Source organism: Crocodylus porosus, unplaced genomic scaffold (assembly GCF_001723895.1).
Source record: "Crocodylus porosus isolate Cpor-Errol unplaced genomic scaffold, CroPor_comp1, whole genome shotgun sequence".
Classification (NCBI taxonomy): Eukaryota; Metazoa; Chordata; order Crocodylia; family Crocodylidae; genus Crocodylus; species Crocodylus porosus.
This window is the reverse complement of record NW_017728949.1, coordinates 11,024,212-11,048,305: the sequence shown is the minus strand read 5'-3', so window position 1 is coordinate 11,048,305 and position 24,094 is coordinate 11,024,212. Positions and strand designations below refer to the sequence as shown.

General features: G+C 38.9%; 1 protein-coding gene across 6 annotated transcripts in view; it reads left to right on the top strand.

Moving 5' to 3' along the window:
- The window catches only part of IKZF2 (IKAROS family zinc finger 2), a 126,712-nt gene that overhangs the window by 96,673 nt on the left and 5,945 nt on the right, over window positions 1-24,094 (top strand). For 5 of the 6 annotated variants that reach the window (XM_019554634.1, XM_019554631.1, XM_019554629.1 and 2 more), the window contains 2 exons: window positions 10,374-10,511; window positions 18,203-18,346. In XM_019554634.1, the coding sequence (XP_019410179.1) occupies window positions 10,374-10,511; window positions 18,203-18,346 (282 nt within the window). The remainder of the gene's footprint in view (window positions 1-10,373; window positions 10,512-18,202; window positions 18,347-24,094) is intronic. The other variant, XM_019554633.1, reaches the window with a different exon arrangement.

Genomic DNA, 24,094 nt, shown 5'->3' with positions numbered 1-24,094 from the left:
TTTCAGATCTGGTATGCTATACAACAATAGTATGCCAGTGCATGTGTATGAAACATGCATGCTAAATATTTGGTTTCAGATTTTTTTTAAGCTGTCTAAGGGATTTGAAGGTCCAATCTGTGTCAGTTTCTAATAAGAAATGAATGTTGAGATCTTTACACAGCTCTGAAAATCCTACTCATAATACCAATGGACAAGGACATTACAAGGCAAGAGAAATACACTAAACAAGCTTCTATCAGTTGAAAGACATGCTCATTTCTTCAGGATGTTAGAGCAGTTCAGTTTCCATAGGTAACAAATCATTAACTGTTGTGGCAGCTCACTATTAATCAAGTAAGATGCATGGGTCTGTTATAAGCATTTAAAAAAGTAAAAGAAACCGATCCTGAATTCCTTCCTTTCCTGTGCTGCTCTGTTAGATCACGCAATAGGGAGGGAATATCTATGTTCATCCCCATCAGAAGGAATAAGCAGTGATGTCTTTTCCTACTAGCTCTTCTTTCTGAATCCTCTTGCCTACCACCAGGCATTGCAATGCCAGCAGGCTTGTCTGTCCAACCTGATTGAATAGAGGATATTCCTGTGGTCAGCATTTGTCCCTTTTCACAAAGCATACAGTTATATTAGTGTAATTTCAGACACCATATGCTAAACCATGAAGGGGAACAGCAAGATGTTCTCAGGAATTGCAAGTCACCTGGCTTCTTCACTAATTCAGACTGAAGTAACCCATGCCCCCTTTCATGTGGTAGCGCTAAAGCTACTGGTGAAAAGGGACTATTTTTTCTTGCTCTGGTTCCATTCTTTAAATTTTAAACACATGCTTTGAGATGTACCTCTACCTCCAAGAACTGTTTCTCCACATTTATGTCAACTAAACAAAGCTTTCACAAGAGCTTAAAATGAACTATATGGGGCTTGCTACCATAAGAGATGGAAATAAACGATTGTCTAACCTCTTTCAGAACTGAAGGCAAAGTTAATTTATCTGTCTGTGCTTTTACAGGAATATTTTGCATACATTCACCCATAGGAGATGTGTACATGTGCACACAATGTTCATGCATGCATACATCCAGGTCTGCCAACTAATTAAGATTAAGATCTTACAGTCTGGCGGGGAGGGGGGGAAAGGTTGAGAAATTATTACAGTCTCTACTGATAAATATATATTTGGTGCACAGAGATTGTGATTAGACGTTGGCAAGTATCTGACTGGGCAAATAGGTTTAGATAATGATATGAATTGTGCCAGCGAATTAAGATGATTTTTTTTTAAACTCCTAGAATTTTGGCACAAAATTCCACCCTACAACTGTAGACTCATTGTGATAATTTGGATCATATTGTACTCACATACATGGTGTGGATTAGATAATAATCAAAACAGGTTGATGAATCAGGAAGGGTAAAGTAACAGATCCAATAACTAACTGCAAATGTAAGATGAATCTTAGAAAAACTTGAATATCTTTGCACAGAGGGATCCTTAAAAAATAAATAAGCAACCAGATCCTCAACTAGTATAAACTATCATGTGCATACCCTAATTCACACTAAGTGAAACTGTAACCTAGACTGTGCATTTGGAAAGAAACTAGATAGTATATATTCTTCCCACCTCCTGCTTTTTATTTTATTTTATTTAATTTTTGGAATGGGGAGAAGAGCAGTCTAGGCAAACTAGTATGGATAAAATTTCAGAGTTAATGTATTATCTGATTTTTAACACTTAAGATTTCAGAAGACCAAGACGGGACTAAATGTCAGCTGTACAATATTTCCCTGCTAGTCTGCTTGTTTTACAATACCATAAACAACTGGTAGATAGACGCAGGTGTTGATCTGCTGTTCTGTGCCCTGTAGATATTTATAGAAAAGGTGGGTGTGTCTGGATAACAAAGAGTGTATTTGGTATAAGTGTTTTGCCATTGTTTTTCTACATAATGCTGTCCTACAAGTATATAGATGGTGTTATACTACAGGCTATAATACTATGTGATAAGATTGCCGTGATAGAGGTTTGTATTTAAAGGTGGCAATGGTGACTTATTGTTGACTATAGTACTGAAAGTCAGCATGGGCCATCTTTCAATTGCCAGTGAGGGCACAAAATCCAGAACACCTCTGCACTTTGCAAAGCACTTGTGAACAAAGTAATTGATATAAATCTTCACTATGATACATTAGGCCAGGAAGTATTGAAGTGACAACAGTTCTCTTTTTCAAGCTAAAAGTCTGGAAAGTAGTTACAGCTATATAAACTGTGTTTAGAGCTCTGCTCTTGTTATTCTATACTCAGGCTTTTGAGTCTGTGTATTTGGAATTAAGCTTCCAAAGTTGCCATAAATTCTGTTCTTTACACACAATTTGAAATTATATTGAAACTTTTGAAGATGAAATAATACCTGCCTATGTTCATAAATTAAAAAGAAATAAAACGTATAGAGAACAAAGTCCTTGGTCTTGCAAACGTTACTTATGGGAGTAACCATTTGAAAAATTGGCCCATATTTTAGAACCCATAATAAGATTCTTGTGGTGGTCTATCATTTTGTTTCCCTAACTGATGATACAATACTGCTTTCTTGTGTTACAGTTCATTAATAAGCAAATCTTCCATTCCCAGCTCAGGTTTATACACAGTGACAGAACAGGATATCATACATTAGAATTGATTCCAGATACTGTTGCCTGATTTTAGAATGACAAGCACAAAGTTTTAATGTTTTGAAACAACTGAAATTTTTCAGAAGTGAGAAATAAGTTTGGTTTTTGTTTGACATACCATACCTGGACTTGACTTTCAGAGGGCAGGTACCTAGCACTTTCTGAAAATTGGATCTCCTCAAAGACCTCTCAGATTGGGCACTTAAAAATTGAGGTACCCAGAGTGATTAGTTTTGGTTCTATATGTGCATACGTATGTCCTCTAGAAGTCTTTAAACTTACTTACTTACTTACTTTTGACTTGTATAGGTTGTATCTTTTACATGAAGAGATTCCAGATCTTTGAACTGTGGGACTCAATGTAATTTTGAAACTCCAGAATGTCCTGGTGTGTGTGTAATCCCCAAGGCAGAAATGAGTATCTCTTCAAGTTTCAATTAATACATTTCCAGTCATGAGTAGCATCACCAGATATGAAATAGGGATGGGAGGTGTTTCCTATGCATGCAGCTTAGAGATGGAATTAATTCAGGCTTTATTTGAAATATTTGTAGGATTTACACTTTTGGGACATGGAGTTCGAGAAAAGCTGTCTTATTATAGGCTAGAGATAATGTAAGTTACTTGCTGTGCTTACTTTCCTGTTGTATTCTGAAGGAAGTTTCCAATCTAAACTTTACCACTGCCTAAATTCTGCTTAATAATTATAGATGAAAAATAACTACTTCATAGAATCACAGAAGTTGGAAATAGATGGGATCTGCTAGATTATCTAATCATGCATCCTCAAATTCAGTGCATTTTCTTTTTGTCCTGTATAGTTTTAAATGTCATCAAGCCATGGGGCATCCTTTACATCTCTTGGGTGACTGTTTTACAACCTAATAGGCCACTGTGGCCACATCTACACAAGATGCTTACTGCTCAGTACCTTGTTACTACTGCACGGTAGCTCGTTAGTACTGCTTGCTGAGAAGAATTTTTCCAACTATTTGAGTTGGTCTAATAGAATAGATCAGATTTACCCAAATAACCTTGTCTTACTACTACATAGTAGCTCATTACTACTGCACAGTAGCATCACATTGCACTTCGTACCCCACGATGCTACTGCACAGTACTAACAGGCTTCTGTGCATAAAAGAATTTTTCCAACTATTTGAGTTGGTCTAATAAAAGAGATCAGATTTACCTAAAGAACCAGGTCTGCCTATGTCCCTAGACCAACACAGCTACATCCTGCAACCCTGAAATATGGAAAAGATTGTGTGGTAGTAACAAACTATTGCTCAGTCAGCATCATCAAGAAGCTGTGAGGGGACACTACTGCACAGTAATGCCAGTTACTGTGCAGTCATTTAGTACTTACTTATGCCAGTATTAAATGACCATGTAGTAACAACTCAACAGTCAGCAACTCAGGTAGATGTGACCCATATCTGGCAACTTTTCTCATAGCTTACATACTTTCTTTTTTAAATTTGTTCCCATTGCTCATACCAATTTCTGTCTCATTGTACTATTGTAAATGGGCACCTATACAGGTGCCCAATGCCTGCTCCAGCGCATTCTAATTAGAATGTGTTGGAGCAGACTTCATTAATCGAGTCTGCTGGAATGTGTTAATTAGCAGCCTCAGCATCACATGTATTCAGTATCCCTGCACTTCAAAATGGCAGCAGGGGTGCTTTAACTAAAGATCATCGAATGAGCTTTAGTTAAAGCACTCTGCCATCATTTTGAAGTGCGGGACACTGAATACACAAGATGCTGCAAGAGCCACTGTAATTAAAGTGCCCCATCTCAACCCCAGAGCACGTGTAAAGACTCCCAATGCTTCCTCTTCTTTTATGTTTACACCCATCTCCAGTAAAATCATTGCATATTGCTATCATCTCTCTCCTTTTCAAGTCCTTAATTTACCAGAAGGTAGATGTGGTCCAGATTCTTCTCCCTCTGCCTGTCCCAAACCTGTGCCTTTACTATATAACCTTACATTTTACCCTTTTTAAAACCTGATCTCAATAGAACAGTTCTCATTCTTAGTAGGTAGACCTGAGAGCAGTTTTAGCTGAGTTATTTTTAAAATTAGTACCTCTAACCCCTTCGTTGTTTTCGTTGCTGTTTTGAAATTCCCTTTCATTTGTCATTATCTTTCTTTCTATGATGCACCCAGCACTGCACCCAATAGAATGTCTAACATGGATTGTAATGATCTACCTGTTCCATTCAGAAGTTACGCTTGCATATGGAATGGCGATTGTTTCTACCCAGAGGGTTTCATAATGTTGCAGTCTTCTGCTCAACAGCTTCCATATCCCACAGTTGAGGGAGCTATATGTATGTGGTAGTTTTTTTCTAAACACTATATTGAAGTCCTTCAGGATTAAAAGCCCTGTTTTAAAACTAAGGCCATATAATCAGTAAGATTTTTAATCTGTTTCTGGGGTAGAAAATAGTTGTGTGCTTTATTTGAATAGCAATACAGGAAAGACCTGTAATCTTGTCAAGTTACTTTGTATAGTTAAAACACTATTATTGTAGTCAATGCCGTAGCAAGGTGGGGGCGAGAGGGGCGGGGAGGTCCTCTCAACTACCAGAGGCAGCATGGAGGAAAGCACCAATACGTTAATTTAAAAACCTTATGGTGGGTGATAGATGCTGGTGTCATGGGCAGACTGCTGGCTGTAGTCACCATTTCAGTACTTATTGTACTGAATGATAGGTAAGACGGATAACCAGTAAAGGGCCATGAAGGGGAGGGGACGTATTTTTCTATTTGATGCAATAAAGAACAGAAGAGATGGTGGAGGGTCATAATGAGAGAGGTATCAGGATTAAGATGATAAGCTAGAAAGATGATCTGAAATTCTGGATGGCTATGAGTGAGGCAGTTTGTTAAGGCCAGAGGAAAAAGATTTTGCACTAATTGAGACATCAAGTGGCAAGAGCCTGAATAAGAGTTTCAACCATGCAGCATCTTGAACATGGTTCAGAACTGGAACTCTTTGATTACTTTTGCTATACGAGGCAAAGAATTGTATTTATCATATGGCTTGAGCAGTGGCTAGGACAATGAAGCCCAGCTTCATTTGGCATTTAGGGGTTAGTCTAATCAAAATGTTAAATATTAGTAATTCACAGTTATGACCGCATTGCTACCAATCTCTGCCAAGATAAAATTTCTTGTAAAATTATACAAGTGTGTGCTTAGTTCAAGGTGATGTTGGTGAAACTGTTAGAGGTTATAAGCCCTATGAGATTCACTTATAGTTTAAACTTCATAACAGTAAGTCAGGCTCAGGATGTAATATCAGGATTGCCGCACAAGCAGAAAGCAAATACATCAAATTGTTAATCTGAATTCAGAATTTTTACACGCAGTTCCCTCTCCAGATATCACCTGCCAAATAATATAAAAAATTATAAACACCTCATTCAGACCTGTTGAAATTGCTGGAAAAATTCCTATTTAACTTCAGTGGTCTGTGGAATAGAGCATGAGTTTCTAATGCATATATAGAGGGGCAGTTCTTTTAAGTGTGCTCTGAATGGCAGGGATGTGCACAGGGCATTTGGACAAGGAAAGGGTAGAAGTGAAAAAATCCTCCTGGATAAAATCTTGGCTGTGCTGAAGTTGTTGGGAGTTTTGCCAAGGTATATCACTGCTTGGAGATTTTTAATAAGCCTTTGTCATATTTTATGCTTATGACACAGTATTACCTAGGATATCTTGTTATTTTCCCTTTGCCTTTTTATTCTGCTATTTACTTTAAGCCTTTTTGAGAACAAAATGTCGTGTAAATGCCTTATGGGCTCTTTCTTTTCTACTGACCTTTTTATGACTTAAAAGAAGTCTCCCAAACCCCAAGTCTGCTTTCTGTCTTGAATATTGACCTCAGAATTACATCACCTCCCCACTGTTGTGTGCAAACTTCTCAGTTCTCAGACTTCACCCACAGGAGTTTTCCAAACTCAAAAATAGTCTCTTTTTTTTTTCCCCTTCCTCATTTTTAATCTCATAAACTCAGTGGCTCTATGAATTTCAGTAAATCTTTTACCTGCTTCAAGGTAAAAATTCTCCTTTGAAATGGAATATCTTTTATACTAGGAAAGTCATAATATTTTGTATTTGAGACAGACTTTGCTGTGGGTTTTTATGCTACCTATTCATCTGTATGAATTTGAGCTGAAATGTCTGCCCCATCTGACATTAAAAAAAACCCTTTTTCTGAAGTGGTTGAAGTTCTATCTTTCATTGTGATGGACATGGGGCATTTGACCCATTACCCTGCTCCATCCTTACTGGAGAAAATGTATAAGGTTCCCTAAACCTTATTGTATCGACTATACTGTGACTGTTGTATGTGAAAATATGAATGACACATGCTGTTTTTTCTAAATGTTTACCATAAATGGTGACAACCTAATTATCCTAAACTAAAAATTAAATGTTCTATGTTAATGTCATTTACCATGGCCTTTTTTTTTTTTTTTTTTTTTTTTTTTTAACAAATCTTTAAATGAAAAAAATAAAGAAAGGGCACTCAATTTGCATAAGCCTATCGATGTTGTTACCTTCACATTTACAGTGTATGGTCAAGCCCAGAAAGGACCACGGATACATTAGGCTTTATGTAAACAAGTGGTAGATCTGTATGTTTCTCCATTTCACCTCTGTGAGCCTGACTATCCCAGCCAGCTCAGTCTAAAACTCTCTTGGGCAAAAATTGCCATTCATGGTGAGGTGGAACAAAGTGAATTAATGTGTGGATTAAGCAAATTAATTCCTAATGCTTTATATATGGTGCATCCTTATTTTACCACACAGAAAGATTTTATTTTATAGAGTAGACAAGACCTATAACTTTGTTTATGTATGCAGTTACAAAACACTGATGTGACTATTGGTAGCATAGAAGGAGCCTGGGGCTAAGATTTTCAAAAGAACCCAAAGGAGTTCAATTATTTTCCATTCTATATAGGTTCATATTCCTTGTTCACCACCATAGTATCGAAGTATTTTCCAGTCTTGCATTAAGCAACATGCCTAATACCTGTCACATGTTGTTTGTTCTCTTATCCTTTCCCCACAGGGAAAAGTGTGAATAGTGTAGTGTCTGGTGCCTGAGGGGCTTATGTTTCTCAAATCCCACTGAATTTCATGCAGAAGTCGTTCCTATACATGCCTTCTGTCTTTAGCATTTTAGCTTTTGTCATTCATGAAATGCAGTGAGATATGGGCATCACCACTTAAGCACCTTTGGAAAAATCTCAGCCATATTGTCCCTAAATATTGTGGGAAATGGTCACTATTATGGGATTTTGGAACTCCAAAGCAGTCTTACTTAACACTGTTATTATTGCAGTCTTGAAATGGGAATAAAAATATTTGTATGTATTAAGCACTAACATTAAATTAATAATAGATACCCAGCTCCTTGAATAGTTTAAAACATTTGTCTTATCTTTCAGTTCATTTTAACTTGTTTGATTGCCTGGTAGAGGTAATTTGAAGACCTGGTTCACTGCCATGTCAAATAATTTGTATTAATCCCTTTGCCTTGAGTACATTTCCTTTAGAAGCCAAATTAATTTAGCTCTAATGAATGAGTATCGGAGTAGTGTAAACTGAAGTCTTCCGTCTGCACAACAATACAGTATGAACTGTGGTAATAGAAACTTTCCCACTATGCTACCAGGGTACTCTAAGAAAACCATTTCCAGGGATGAAAGAGCCAATTTAGTGTTTGATATTTGTGGTCTGACTTAATTGGATTGTACTTTAATATGAAGAGTTCCACTGGCTTTATTAGGTTTGAGATTAGGCCTTAAATCTGTGGTCTTCACTGAGATGATTAAAACAAGTGTCAGTTATGGTGTTAGTATAAGCTGGTGGGGAAACTCTCCAGCCATGGAAGGTGTACTAAATAGCCAAACACCTATTCAGTCTAAGGTAAGGCCCTTTGTTTGATGCAGATTTTACTCCCAAACAAAAGTTTGAAATCAAGGGGAAATAAAATCAAATGATTGGAAGTTAACAAAACATGGTCAAAATATTTTCTGTGGAAAAAAAATGATATTCTGTTAAAAAGTGACGAATCACAAACTTCAGGGGAAAGCACAGAATTTCTGCAAAAATCATCATTATATTGAAACATAAGTGAAACATAACATCTGGAAAAAAAAAATTTGCGGGTGATTTTTTGACCAGTCATAGTACTAACCAGTACGTTAGTAGGGAGGGGAGATGCTTTTCCTTTTGTGAGTGCTTGCTGAGCACTTAACAGCCACTCCTACTATGACCTCTGACCACGTCAGTCTGCTATTTCTGCCCTAGTGGCAGGAAGGCTTATATCTGACTTCCTTTAGGTCATGTGCTTGTTTTTTTTAGTTGTGTGGCCTATAACTATAGGTGCCAGTTTTGAAGGACCCCAAGCTTGAATGGGTACAGTGGGATGCTAGCATATATCCAAAGGTCACTTTGTATGCAGTTTTTATGATGTGGATCACTGATTAATAAGACCTGGAATAAGATCACTGTTGTATTTCACAAAGGACACCTAACAGTCATTACATGGTAATGAATTTTGACTACAATTATCATATCCTGTAATTCATTTGGTAACTGATGGGTAAAAGATTGGGGCCCAAAGACCTCTTATATTAGGGAAAGTGTATTGGAAACCTGTATCATATCCCACAGAGCATATTTTTAGCTTTTTGTTTAGGACCTAAACATTGTATCTATGATTTTCATAACCGCACGGGGCATTTGAGAATTGAACTTCGTAATCCTCCAGGCACCTTTTAAAAATCTTTGCTTGTAGCAGTTTACTAGACCTACAGTACTCAGTTAATAATATTTTTGTTATTAGAGGATAAACGGTCATGTTCTACAAGCAAATTATATTTAAAAATGTTATATCATTGACTAGCTTTCTGGCTATAGTTTAAGCCATTCTTGTGGCTTCTTAATAGCATAATGTGAAAGGGATACACTTCAGTAGGATGTGGTGCCAGGTTTTGCATATGATTAAAGAGCTTTTCCAGTTCATATTGCTCTTGAGTGCAACTAAAAATAATAGGAATTATGTCTTCATTTAACTATCCCAACGTATCTATACTGCTGGTGACTGCTCATTTCTGACATACTACAAAAATGGAACCAAAGACCCACTTGCTTTTGTTCTTCTTTAAATTCACAACTTAGTGTTTTTTACAACACTGTAAAACCAAAAGAAAACTCAGCCCTATCATGTAAATAAATCCCCCACAGTTTTAGGTTGAATTAGGCCAGCAGAGCAGCGCATGTATGTGAGGGCAAATGCTGACAATATGGGCAAAATCGCTCAGAAGTTTCCCACCAGACTTGGTGACACAGTCATAGGTTGGATGTGATTCAACTGGTTGGTTTATTTTCCCCATGGGTGTAGTCTATTTATTGCCTTTGCTAACAAGTCAGCCTTTTTGTATGTCTGATGATACTTCAGTATAGTGTGAATAACAGATAGGGTGAAGCACACAGTAGGTGGGAGGAGGTGGGTGTGGGGTGGGAAAATGGGGCAAGAGAAAGAGGTTTGGGACATGAATAACCTTTGCAAGTGTCTTTCCATCTCTTTAGCTGCTTATAGCAGATGAAATTTTGATAGTGATTTGTGCAGATAATGATTTAACCCAGAGCTTTATTCTTTCCACAGTGGGTAAGCCTCACAAGTGTAACTACTGTGGCCGGAGCTATAAGCAGCGCAGTTCATTGGAGGAGCACAAGGAACGCTGCCACAACTATCTGCAGAATGTCAGTATGGAGGCTGCTGGGCAGGTCATGAGTCACCATGGTGGGTGGAAATGATGCTTAGGAATCTCTAGTGCTTTGGAGTATGTTTTCCACTTGTTTCCTTTATATATACATATTATTTTAGCTTTACATTAACCACCTTCTTTCTGGCACAGATATCTACAAGAAAGGGAAAAAAATCTTCCATGAAATCCTAATCCCTTTGAAGTTAGCAGCAAAGCTTCATTAACTTCAGTGGGGCCAGAATTTTTCGGGTTTTTTTGGATAAGCATGCATGTGTAATAATAACTTTTTTGGGTGTATTTTATGCTTGATATATATGCTTAATGTGGGTATAATATATATGTGTGCATGTATAAATATATGTATATATGAGCTTAAAAATAAAATTCAGCCAGGAAAAACTATGAAAAATTGACTAGGCTAGGCAGAAAAAAACTCTCCTATTTCTGCCTTTTATCATAATGACTGATCATTATGAAAATTAACATTTAATAACATTCACAGTAACAGTGTTATACTCTACAGGAATTTGCATAATTGTTCAAGATTGAATGTGATGCATATACATGCATGCAAACATGTTATATTTATCATATGTGTAAGATGCATGTATGTATTTTTATATAATAGTCACGACTGCTGTAAATAGTACATTGAAAAAGAGTATTGATGCTTTTCATGTGGAATAAAGGGATTTGCAGAAGAGGATATTAAATGCCAGGAATTTCAAATTATATTTTATTTAAAAATCTACTGTACCTAAAATAAATAAATACATAAAAAAAAAAAAATTTAAAAAATTATGCTACTGAAATGCAAAAAGCATGATATATCAAGTCATAGGAATATAATTTTCTCTCTTGTTATAAATATGAAAATATTCAAAATGCCAAATCATAAGACAGTATTAATTTAAATCTTTATAAACCAATTTCTGTTATTTTTAAATTGTAATGAAACATTTTTATTTTTCAAATTATATTATCTTTTTCAGTTTTGCTTATAAAAAACATCAAAAGTGACAATTTTTCCTTTTTCTTTAATCATACCATTACCAAATGTTTCAAAAGAGATCCTGCAGAAAAATGAAAGAAATAGAAAAAGAGGAAACAACCTTTTTTTCTTTCTTCTTGGTAATATGCAACTTTCTATTGGTCAGTTTTGTCATACAATATAGTTTTTAAAATTACTTAAGTTTCTGAGGAATAATTTTCAAAAATATCAAATGAGAAGCTAAAACAAAAAGATACTGAATATAAAATAACTGATTTTAGTAGACAGAGGAAGGATTCATGAATGACTGAGTCTTCCCCTTGAAACAGATTGACACAGTCACCATAAGGGGGTAAAAGTCCATCTGTGAGAAATGAATTAATGGAAAGAACCCCCACACATTTGCTTCTCTCCCTTATTATGATGTGAAAGATATTTTTGAGGATTAATATTGTTATCATTTAATTGCATTGCCATTTCAGATATGCATTTGGATAGCTCAGTAGCACGCTAGATTTTTTTGCTGCATCGTTTCATAACTATTTATTTACTAAGAGCTTTCAGGGAATTACTAATTGAGACTACATAAAGTCTACTTCTTAGAATGGCAGCTTATATTATCAATGGACTATCGCATGTTTACATAGGTCTGTAAACCATAGTAATAGGACATCTTCCTATGATCTTCAAACCACTGTGCAGGGTTGGCTTGGGATTTATTGAAAAAATCTGTAGGCAGATTCTTTGGGGCAGTGCCAAAATTAACTCAGCCAAATGGAAATGGTGTTGTGAAAATGTTGGGGTGGGGATTTTTTTGGTCTTAACCAGTATCTCACTGTAAGCACCCAGCTGGTTGTACTCAGTCCCATGCAATATTGCCAGTGATTAAGGGTTTTTGTTTTTTTTTCAAGAGTGAATTATTCTAACAAGCTGGGGGCAGCCCCTGGAGTGTTGTTTATGCGTTCTGCTCAATTTGGTCCATTTATAGCACATTACAAACATTTACTCGTGCATTCTCACAACAGCCCTGTGAGGCCCACAAGTACAATTATCTCTGTTTTACAGATAGATCACCTGACAAAAGCCCCAAAGGAAGTTCATGTCAAAGCATGGGTTAAAGGGCAGGAATTTTTCGCACCCAGTCCCTTCCATGATCCATTCTGGAGCTGCCTCATCTTGTGGTTGTAGACCATAGTGCTTGCTCAGCAAAGCAATTTGCTCGTTTGCAAAGGCTACTTGCAGAAAGAGGGTTGTGATTGTCTTAATGCCATCAAGTACTATTCTTAGTCACACTTGCCCTTCTCATTGGCGAGTGGTCAGGGAATTTCAGGTTTAATAGGATTAATGGGTCATAGCCATAGGTGGATATGAGAGCTACCCACACTGGATGCCAATAGTGGTAATCATAAATAATTTTTAATGTTCAGGAGAAATTGGAAAAAGGGTGCACTGAAAAGAAAGAGAAGCACTTAAAATAAATGCATCAGGAATACTTTCATTTTAAGACTAGTCCAGCCTTGGGCTCCGAACACCCTAAAAGCTGACTCAGTGTAGTATAAGCAGCATATTTATGATTTTATTCCTATGTATTTGTGGTTTAAATGCTAATCCCAATGAACATTTCCCACCAGAGATCTATGAACTTATTTTCCTACCATTCCTTAATATCAGTATTGCAACCTGAAAAAAAGACATAGGCAAAAGGTGGCTTTGTAACTGGAGGAAGGCTGATTTTATACCAGCTGGGGATTTGACCCAGTGTCAGTTGTCTGTCCTCAGAGACGCAGTCACTTTGGTTATACACATTTCTTGGTTACTTAAATTATGCAGAAAATCTTATTAAACAGGCATGATTAATACAGTTGAAAATAGTAAGTACCAACAAGTGTTCTGAGTCCAATCTTTTGTTATCCAGTCTGATGCTTTGTGGATGGAGAATGGAACACTGGAAACTCAGAGGCCCAGCGAAAGACTGGGCTGAGGCTGGGCTAACAAGAGCTTTTAGTGTTACTTTTAAAATCCTCTATGGAAGTTATCAGAGGTAACCAAGCATCTTTGCTTAGGCTCCAGTCCAGGAAAGCGGCTAAACTTTTGCTTAAGTTCATCCATAATCAGAAAGATGCTTTTAAGCATGTGCTTTATGATGCATACATGCATTAATTATAAAACAGAGGTACTTTTCTAAATATGGGCCTCAGTTGTGAACACGTGATAACTTTTTGTTTGCCTATTATATAGAATTAATATTGTTTAGTTAATTTGTAGAGTTGGTTTTCTTTTAACTTTGAATTACATTGACTGAAGTCAGGGCTGTCCAGTTGGTGACCTGTGGGCCATATGTGGCCCATGAGCAGTTAATGTGCAGCCCCAGCTCTCCCTTCCCCCATCTCTTGTCCAGACATCATTCCCCCTATCACTCTGGCTGCTGCTACAGCCAGGTTCTCTGGGCTCCTCCTGTCCCCTGGCTTTTGCTTCCTGCTCCTACCCCGGGGGACAGGATGGTACAATCCATGGTGCTGGGGGAGCTGAGGTGAGCACCACGTACACTGTTGGGGAGAGGAGTGACCATACAGTAGGGGGCATCTGACCACATACGCTGAGATGTGTCTCCATGCCAGTGGCTTTCTCTAGTGCATCTCTGCGGAACACCGCCCTCACCCACTTTGAAGCTGGACATCCCTGACTTAAGCTATTGACTGATTTTTCTTAAAATCATAACCAAAGCAAAAGATGACTTGTGTTATTCATCATGCAGGAGATGGGTTTCTGATTACCCACCTGTCAGATTTTCTTAAGGTATGTGCTGTATGCTTTGAAGTTGTCAGGGCAGGGGGTGAAAAAAGGTCTTGCTTTGACTTTTTGAATACAAGATGTTTAGCTAAGGTTTTAAAGTTTCCATACAGGCATCATCTAACCAGTCTAATCTTGATTTGTATGTGGTTTAACATATGTAGATTCCCTCTCCCCCCTGAAATCTGCATAACAAAATGTGTTATGGTAACTTAGCTTCACAGTAATATAAATATTGAAATGAGATGCACATGATAACGTCTCTGTTTGGAACTCTACCGCATTGGCAAAAGTCTCTTGCCCTAATACAGTGGTGATCAACGTTTTTGGCAGGCACGTGCCACAAGTTAATCTTTGCCAACCCCCTGAGTGGTGTTCTCTCTCTATCCGTCAGGGGCATACTGGATAGAGTTTGCTGGAATGGTGGCTTGGGGGAGAGGGGCTCAGCTCAAGGCCCTGAATTTGGCTGTAGGGCCCCAGGGGAATGGTTAACCTGGATGTTGGTGGTGACCCCTCACACTTCTCACTCCTGCCTCCATTCTAGCACCTAGGGCTTGCATGCCACACACACTAACTGTCCGTGCCATTGCCATGAGTTGCTCACCTCCACCCCAGTTTAATGGAGAGTGGCCTTGTTGCTAAATTAGCATATTGAGTTGAGCCCTAATGCTGAATATAGGGCAATCTTATTTTAATATCAGTTTCAAATATGTGAAAGAATTTGGTCAATTGATAGTGATATTCCACATTGTAGTCAAAATTAAATCCTTATTTATGTAAGACGCTGCTAGTTGCCCTATGCCTTTAAAAAATTTCCCCTTTAAGTTTTCAGTAAATGAGTAAGCCTAACAAGCTATCCAAATAGTCTTCCTTATTCTAGCCTGCATATAGTATCCCTGGCCTCTTAGCCTGCTCTGGATATTAATTCGGTCACTTGCGTAGCACACATCACGTTTCTTAAAACACTAGGTTTCATTTTGTATTTATGCTTTTTCTCTTCCATTTATTTTCACTGGTGCCAGCAGGATACACTTGTAAATGAGAAACTATTGTGTTTCTCAGTGGGAGTATCCTGTAGAAATAAAAGAGCAGCAGAGTAAATTATTTTATAGCATATGCTGTTTTCTAAGACTCAAAGCAGCTTTCTGTAGCAGCAGAAGCACAAAGGGAATCAGATGAATAAATTGTCATGTTTTCCTGCTTTGAATATTTGAATTGGTAACTTCACCTGAACAGATATTTTGTTTTGTAATTGCCTGTTATTTGTTCTTCTTTACTAGAAGGCAAAGACTAGACTTCTATTTTTCATGTGTACCGTGCTAGCAAATAGCCATATGTTTAATAACTGGGGAGTCATTATTTTGTTTTAAAACACTGATATCTGTAGCGTGCCAGTATAGACTTTAGCTAAATCATGTTTCTCCTTTACATATGTATGCATTTATGTAGCAACATAGCAGCACTTCTTAACACTTCTGTACAGTTTGGATCCTGTTTCTACTTGTTGCAGAATGGGAATCCTCTGCCTGACAAGAGTGGCAGCTGCTCAGTAGCCCACTGTTTAGGATGCTTGTCCAGGTTCTAGGCCCCAATGGGGTTTAAACCTGCATCTTTGCTCTAAGCACAGTGCTCTTACAACTAAGCTGTGGGTTAGACAACAGAGCATTTGCCAGCATTCCTCTTGAAGCGGTCCGCTGTACCTTGTATTTTGTATTCATTGGTTACCATGGATAAATAGCGTTAATATCTTCTCCTTCTGTCTCCATATATCTTTACTCCTGGGTGCCCACTCGGCCAACTTCAAGCGGAGGGCTGAAAAGAACTTTTGGCATTGATTATTAGCCTCTGGAATGGTGGCTAGAATACTTTACAGAAATGCAAATTCAAATCTGGATTCCCTATTCCTTGGACAGATGCCTGTGCATGTGTGTTGGGTTAGGGGGGGGAGGGGACCAGCGGAGTGGCTTCTCCCTGTGTTGTGGTTTTTCTGTGACCAAAGTTTCGGGATTTATTCAGTATTATGCATGGGCCTGGGCAATTCTATTCCACCTATATAGTCAGAGTGCAGCCCACCAAGTATGCACAGAAGGAAACCATTAGGAAAGTATAGTTACACAGAATCCCATACTTTGCCTAAGTGTCAAAAACTGTAATTATGTAGATGCATAAATACCATGTAAGTGCATGGGAATGAAATAAGATTTACATTTTAGGTTCCAGTCCCACTCACCTATATTTGGCAGAGCTCCCATTGTCTTAAGTGTGAATTTTGCCTATAGAACAAGAGCATGGAATGGGCCTCCAGGTCATATAAGTTTAAAGCAGTCATTTGCTGTGCCATTCCAGAAACCTGTTTGGCCAAAAATTCCAGAAACCTGCCAAAAAAAAATTCTGCACTATAAATTCTAGAGCTACTATTGCCAAGGTAGCACAGTGACACAGACAGTTGAACCTGCTCAAAAAATGCTACTTTCTGGGGATGAATTAGGGACATTTAGACTATATTTATTAGAATCAGTGCTATGGAAGAGTTGAAACAACTTGAATCACTTTTTGTCAGATACAAATTCCTCTAGCTCTTGTGAAACCTACTGTAATACATCTGAATGATTCAGAAACTCCTGAGCCAGATCCTCAACTGGTGATAATCAGTTTCTAGTAGGTGAACAGTAGTGAGTTTTGTCAGCTAGGTACATTGGGCACTTACAGACAAGCACGTAAATTGACACAGTCTGGCAGCCTCTTACGTTGTGTATTTCAGTGATGCAGCACGTCTCCACACAAAAAATGGTGGCGGTGCACTTTGAAATAAAACATGCTTGATGTGCTTTAGTTCACAAAACTCACTGCCACCATTTTCTCAGTTCAGGGATGCACTGCATCACTGATACACATGACATGTGGGCGCTTTTAATTAGTATGGCTTGCTAATTAAAAGTACCTGGCACACTGTCAGGAGCACATGTAAAAATGCCCATGCAGTTTGTTAGCGGGTAGACTGTGTTAGCTTGTAGTCAATGGAATTCACATGCATTTGGCTCCTGTTCCTACTTTCTAGCTGAAATAATCGGGATGGATGGGAGGTAGAGTATGAAATAAGGAAAAGGAGGGGAGGTGCAATGAATTCTCTTTATTGCTACAAGAGAAAATACATAAGTATTCTTTAATATTCTTCATTGAAGTAGTTCTTGCAGCTATCACAAGGGACGTTGTCTGCTAATCTCAAATGGCGGAGAGATGTCCATAAGGCAATCTTGATGCGCCTTTGGTGTTTAAGACCTTAAAAAATATTTGTGAACCCCTGTTTTATGTCATTGATCGGAACAGGGAAATTCCATGAGATGTTAATCCTATATTCTGAATGCAGTTTATGTAGAAAATCAGCAATCTCACATGCATTTAGAAAGTCCATCTTTTGAGATGCCTCTTAATTCTGGGAGTCTCTATTTTGGATGTAGAACATGAAGCCTGAATTTCTGTTGCCCTGAACCTTATTTTAATCACTGATACGAGCGCAAATGGGAATATAAATTGGTACCAGGTCAAAAGTATAGCATTTCACACTCCCTTTGCTTTTGTGTCAATTGACAATACCAGGTGTAGGGCAATCCAGAATCTAACCTATATAATGATTTTTTTAAGTGCTGTGAATCCAGAGACCCCTTAGATAAACATAATTTGGAGTTACATGTGCTCAAAATATTTGAAAATGAGGCCCTAACTAAGAATTTAGATTGGCACCCACAAACAGAGACTTGGAATTGGAGGCTGTTTTTGATAAAATGGCTCTAACTGCTTGAACATTGTTTCAGTGTTGATTGAGTTCCTTCACCTTGTATACTGGTATTTTTACTCGCAGCCATTTGCAACAGGCCTCAAAAATGGTTAGCACCATATATTAAGTGTAGACAGACTTGTCTGACATAACTTTTTGGTTTTATATAGTACCTCCTATGGAAGATTGTAAGGAACAAGAGCCTGTGATGGACAACAATATTTCTCTGGTGCCTTTTGAGAGACCTGCTGTTATAGAGAAGCTGACAAGCAACATGGGAAAGCGTAAAAGCTCCACCCCACAGAAGTTTGTGGGTAAGCTTGAGATACGCATTTTTATTATTTTTAGCATGTAGGTATAGGTTATGTTAATTCATAAATACAGTCAAAAGATCAAAGGGGAAAATTAGACTCTGAGAATTGGGAGTGATGGGGAAAAATTTAGAAATGATTAAATCAAAGCAGAAAACAACATGAAAGTTACTGAGTTAGACTACTGTCAATCCCAAGCATTCAAATAATTTGACATTGGCGTACTAATCATGATATTTTATTATGTGGTTTTTGTTGCTATCTGGAGTTTGAGCTTGGAGCACACATTTGGGTCACATTTTTAGGGGTTTTTTTCCCCTCCCCCCCATCTTCTGGGCCAAATGCTTACTTTTTTGGTATAAAAGCTGAAATTCTGGTGTAATCATGTAACTGCAGATCTATGAGCTTTATTTAACAACAACAAAAAATCCACAACTGTCACATAGTTGCAATGAAATTGCAGAAGATGGCAACACTGGAATAGCCACCTTTAGGTCATGTACAAGCATTCATTCCTGGCAATAGAAAATTTGTATTGCTAAACATGATTTTAGGAGAGGGAGCAGTACAGGTATGCAGCCTGCAACCATTCCTTCTCCCCTGTTTCTTGCGCCTTCCTGAGACCAGGCTGATTCTAGTCTGGATAAAGCATAGTGTGCAGTGGCTGCTTTAGGTCTCCCATTCCTGGGTCCTCCTTGACCATTCCTCACACCAGGGAGTCCTCACACTGGAGGTAGCCGTTTTTGTTCTGGGAGCAGAATTGGGAGAGGTGCAATTCTCCTGCTAGAAACATAATGCTTGTATGTGGCAAGAGAAAATGTGTACGCATGCTCACTTACTTACAAGTAAAAAGATACTCTGGCTTTTGCTGCAAGAAATCTCTGACCAAAATGAAATCTTGTGCACATCTCTAACAGGAGAAGATAAAATTGATCCTTAGGAGTTCATAAGTAAAATCATTGTTCTACAGTTTATTTATCTGCAATTTCTTTTTGAAGCTTTGACCAAGATTTAGCATTTTTATCTAGTTTATCACAACATGTGGGGGTCCTTGTTAACTGTAGCAGAAGATATATCATAGTAAGCATTGCCAACGTTAAGTTGTAGCTTGTGATTTTAAGCTGCAGCTTACATTGTTGTTGAAGTTTGGTTTGACTGCTGTAGGAGAACTTGATACTTTTGAGGAGATATAATTATTTGGGGGAATACTCCATTACTATTTTATATGGTGCAACATACGTTTTCTATCTCCTCATCCCTGCCCTCCCCCAACAAGATAAGGTTGATAATTCTTAGAAGAACTATAGTTTTGGGGGCTGCAGACCCATGTGAAAAGCCTGTCCATTGTGAACAGCCTAACACTGGCAGCAGGATTAGACCCCTACTGCACTTGAGCATCGCTCAGACAGTCAAACTTTCCATCCCCTTTCATAATTACTAATACATCAGCACAGGGCCAGAAACAATTGGACCAGCAGTGAGAAAGTGGTTGAGTTTTAATTGTACATTAGGTTAAAATTAGCACATTTTGGGTAGAAACTTAAGTTTCGTGCGACACACATGGTTCCATTACTTGCATTAGACTTGCATTAGTCTAAGGAAACCATTGCCTACAAGTCCTGATAAGGTATATGTGTATTGGTTTTGTTTAGTGTTAATACAACAGCTAGGGGATGAGTTGAGGGAAAACAAAATTAGTGATGCTTTCCACCCACAAGCCAATCTCTAACCACCTGCTCATGAAAACAGTACCTCACTCACAGTAGATCTTCCTAACATGGTCATCCCTCTTCTTTTAGACTGTGCTCAAGGGTAGAAACATTAAAAATGTTGAAATTCAAATGGTTGTCCTTAGAGCTCAGAATCAAATGCCTAGAAAAGAAGGATGACAGTTCACACCTTTCTGATTTGTCCATAGATTTTATCTAGACACAGGTAGTTCTAAATTCATTTGTGACATCTTTTTTAAATGATCTTTGTAATCATTTGTTCTCTTTTCTTACATTTAGTTCTGGAGCACTATATGAAAATCCTCCACAGAAAATGCCCATTGTCAGTACAGTTTTCTCCTTTATACATTTACTGTACTAGTTGAAAGAGTTCTGAGAATTCACACATTCTGAACAGCTTATAGTGATGGAGTCCCTTGAAATGATAGAGAATGTAAAAAACTTGAAGGGTTTATCTACTTACTTGTATGCATTGACCAAATATTACATTATCTTTTGAGGCTACCTTAGTGCTTTGAAATGGAATGGATAGATTGAATATGCCGTAGATTCTAAGAATCTAAATACCTAGATTCTTATCCAAGTCCAGTTGTGAGGAAGGAAAGAATGAACCATAATGTAATCATATTTCACTAACTTTCTCTTTTGGCATTGAGATGCCTAAACTTAAAGACACTGATATGTCTTTCAGGCTTTTCATCACATTTACCATGACTTTACTTTTACTCCCTTTTCTTCCTACATGAGATACTGTTCAACACAATCTGGAAGACCTTACAATGGTTTGTTTTCCTGTGCATACTGCAAGCTTACCACCTCTCCATAACAACTTAATGGTATTTATGAGACAGTCACCTAAGCATCAACTTCAGTTTCCACATTGTGCGTTTATCCATGCTTTACTGCTCTTTGTGATCAGCAGCGTCTAGGGGGCCTGGTTGGGACTACAATCTGCCCTACTGCAATTTCATAAAGAAGGGAAGTCTACTGCTGCAAACAGTGCTTGTAATTGTTCAAAAGGGGTAACTGGTTATACCTAGAGTTGAGGAACTACTGTTCTTAAAAGACCTGTTAAATTAGTGGAGAAATACAGAATAATGAATGGTACAGATGAGGTAAATTGAGCACTTCTGTTCACGTTTTCTTAATACAGCAGGGAGGGGACATTCAATAAAATCAAGAGGAAACCAAATTTAATGCTGATAAAATGAAAATAAAATGAAGTATGGAAGTCATTGTCACAGAGTGTCATTGAGGTTAAGAGTTTGACAAGATTCAAAAGAAGGCTTTTATGTAGCTCACAGTAATGTCTAGCTTGTTATAGTAAAGTTTAATAATACACAAGTATTTCAAAATAGATAAAAGGCCTCATGCTTCAAAGCATAAGCCAACTTCTAGTTAACGGAAGTCAGTGTGGAGCTTTTCTTTTATCTAGGTTATCGTATATTGCACCTTCTTCCAAAACCTCTGGAACCAATCAATGTCAGCAAGTTACTACTGAAGTATAGTCATGGACTACAGGTCTCCTGTATGGCAGTTCCTTTGTCTCTGTATTCCTAGCTCCCCATAGATAAGTGCAGGCTTTTGTAGGGGGAGCAGGGAGAAGGGTAGGCTAGGGGAGATTAGATTGGGTTCAAAATGGCCACCCAATCTAAGGTAAGTCAGGTTTGGGGGGAAAGGGTCAGCAGGGGCATTGTGGGGAGGGCAGAGGCAAGCAGGCTTGTGGCAGGGTTTGGGAGTCTGGGGGGGGATGCAGGCACAGATGGTATCTGCAAGAGCAATTTCTGGGATCAGGGATGTAAGTGGCATATGCGTGGGAATGGTGGGGCGGAACAGGTGGAATCTGGCAGGGGAATGTTGGGGTCCAAAAGGGTTTTCTGGGATCAGGATGGGTCTAGGTGGGGTTTGGGGGTGACCAAGGGCTATTTTTAGCCTCCCAATCCCTCCAGAAAACTTACACCCCCATCTCTTCCACTCCTCTCCCCAGTGGGATTTACTTGCTCAGCTCCCAGCAGCAGTGAACACTGATAAAAAGCAGTTACACCTGGAGTGGCATGCAGGTTGGGGTATAGGGGGAGGTAACTGGTCCATGGGGGAGTAGTAGGGGATTGGGGGCAGGGGGTGATCAAAATAGATCATTGCCAGGCAGGGGAGTGTGAAAAGTGTAACTCTGTGCCTGGGCTGGCATCTGGGCTTTCTCAGCCCCAGGACTGTTCAGGTAACTGTACAGAAGTTCCATGCCCCAGTTTAACCTAGTTCGGGTTTAGATTCATTTCCGCTCACTGAAACTGAGTCTGAGTGTAAGATCCACACTGGGGTGAACTAAGTTACATCAGGTAGTTATTTTGAATCCTATGTAACCTCTTCCTAACCACCTCAAATGTCTGCACTTAGCTGAAATGTGATTTATTTGGTAATATAAAATAAGATAATCTGGGCATTGGCAGGTAGTTTCTTCTTTTAGTTCTTTAATGTGTGATGAGAAAAAATCTAATGGACTAGTATATCCCATGATCTTCAGTATAACTGATGAGTTACTTTTGATTAGAATTTGGCCAAAATTGACATTATTGGAAATTGGAAACTGTTCCCTTTGTGCTCTGTGGTGCATTTGGCAAGAAATGTTTTGTCCCTTTGTGTTATCAGACTTTCTTTTTTATTACTGTTTTAATGTTACAATCCATTTTTAAAACTCAGTTCAACATCTTTACAGCTAAATTGAAACATTCTGCCTCATAACTGAAGTCATTGGTAATTTGAGGGTTTTTTTCTAGTCAGTTTCCTGGTGGAGTTATAACATGTGGCATGACAAAGGGGGTTGGTGGAGTTGAGTTGCTTGCAAAAGTATGGCATTAATGCACAAGTAAAAAAATGTTGGCCATTTTTTTCAGCCTGGGATATGGAGCTGACCTCAGTCAGAGGCTAGATCACATCCTTTTCCTTGTGCTTAGTTCATTATTCTAACACAAAACAAAGCTATTCTCATGGCCAAAGCAGACAGCAGAGGCCCAGAGAATCCCTTTTACACCTCTTCCTCTAACTCTGCTGCAAATTGTCACAGGCATCAACCTACTTCCTGTTGTTCCCCTTAGCCACTCAGGATACATGTACACAGCACAGTGCAGTATGGTACAGAAATATCCAAGGTATCATGGAGCAAGTCAACTAAGGTTCTAGTTGCAGTATAGCTGTGTTAACATGACAGTGTGCCATGCTAGAAGGCAGTCCAGACATTGCCCAGGGGTAATTAGTCTGGGCTGAGTGCCACATTAATAGCTTTTCTAGTACCAGAGCTAACTGTGAATGAACCTACTGTATTGTGCCATATAGACATCCTTTACTGGCTCTTATGACTACTTGACCAGTCTCAATTGGGAAGTAACTAAGCCTGTGCGAAGCGGCTAGTATTCACTTTGGATTTGGATTTGGCCAATTCGGGGGACAGTGATTCGATTTGGTGATTCAAATCACTGTCCTGATTTGATTTGGCCAAATCTGATTCGGAGATTCAGCTGCTCCAAATCAGGCAGGCCCATCCCCTGCCCCTCTTCCAGCTTGGCAATGGCTGCCCCACCTGCCCTAGCTCCTGGCACTTGTTAAAAAATAAAGCCCCGGCTCAGCAGGTGCTCCTGGTTGGGGGGCGATCCCTGCTGCCCCCCACTACTCCACACAGCATGGGGGGCTCTGAAGTAGCCCCCCCTCCACTGCTCCCCCAGCACCCCCCCATGGGTGCCCTGCCCAGACCTGCTCTGGCCCTTAAAGAAAAAAAAAATGAAAAAACCCCCCAGACTTACCACTCTTGCTGGCGGGGGTGATCCACACTGCCCTGGGGCTTTTCTTGGCTTTTTTTTCCTTAAAGGGCTGGAGCTGGCCCAGGCAGGGCTCCCATGGTGGAGATGGGGGAGAAGGGGGGCATCGGGGTGATTGTGCAGAACTCCCCCCATGCAGTGGGGGGCAGCAGGGATAGCCCCCTGCCCAGCAGCACCCAGTGAGCTTTTTTTAATGTAGTGGGAGCTGGGGT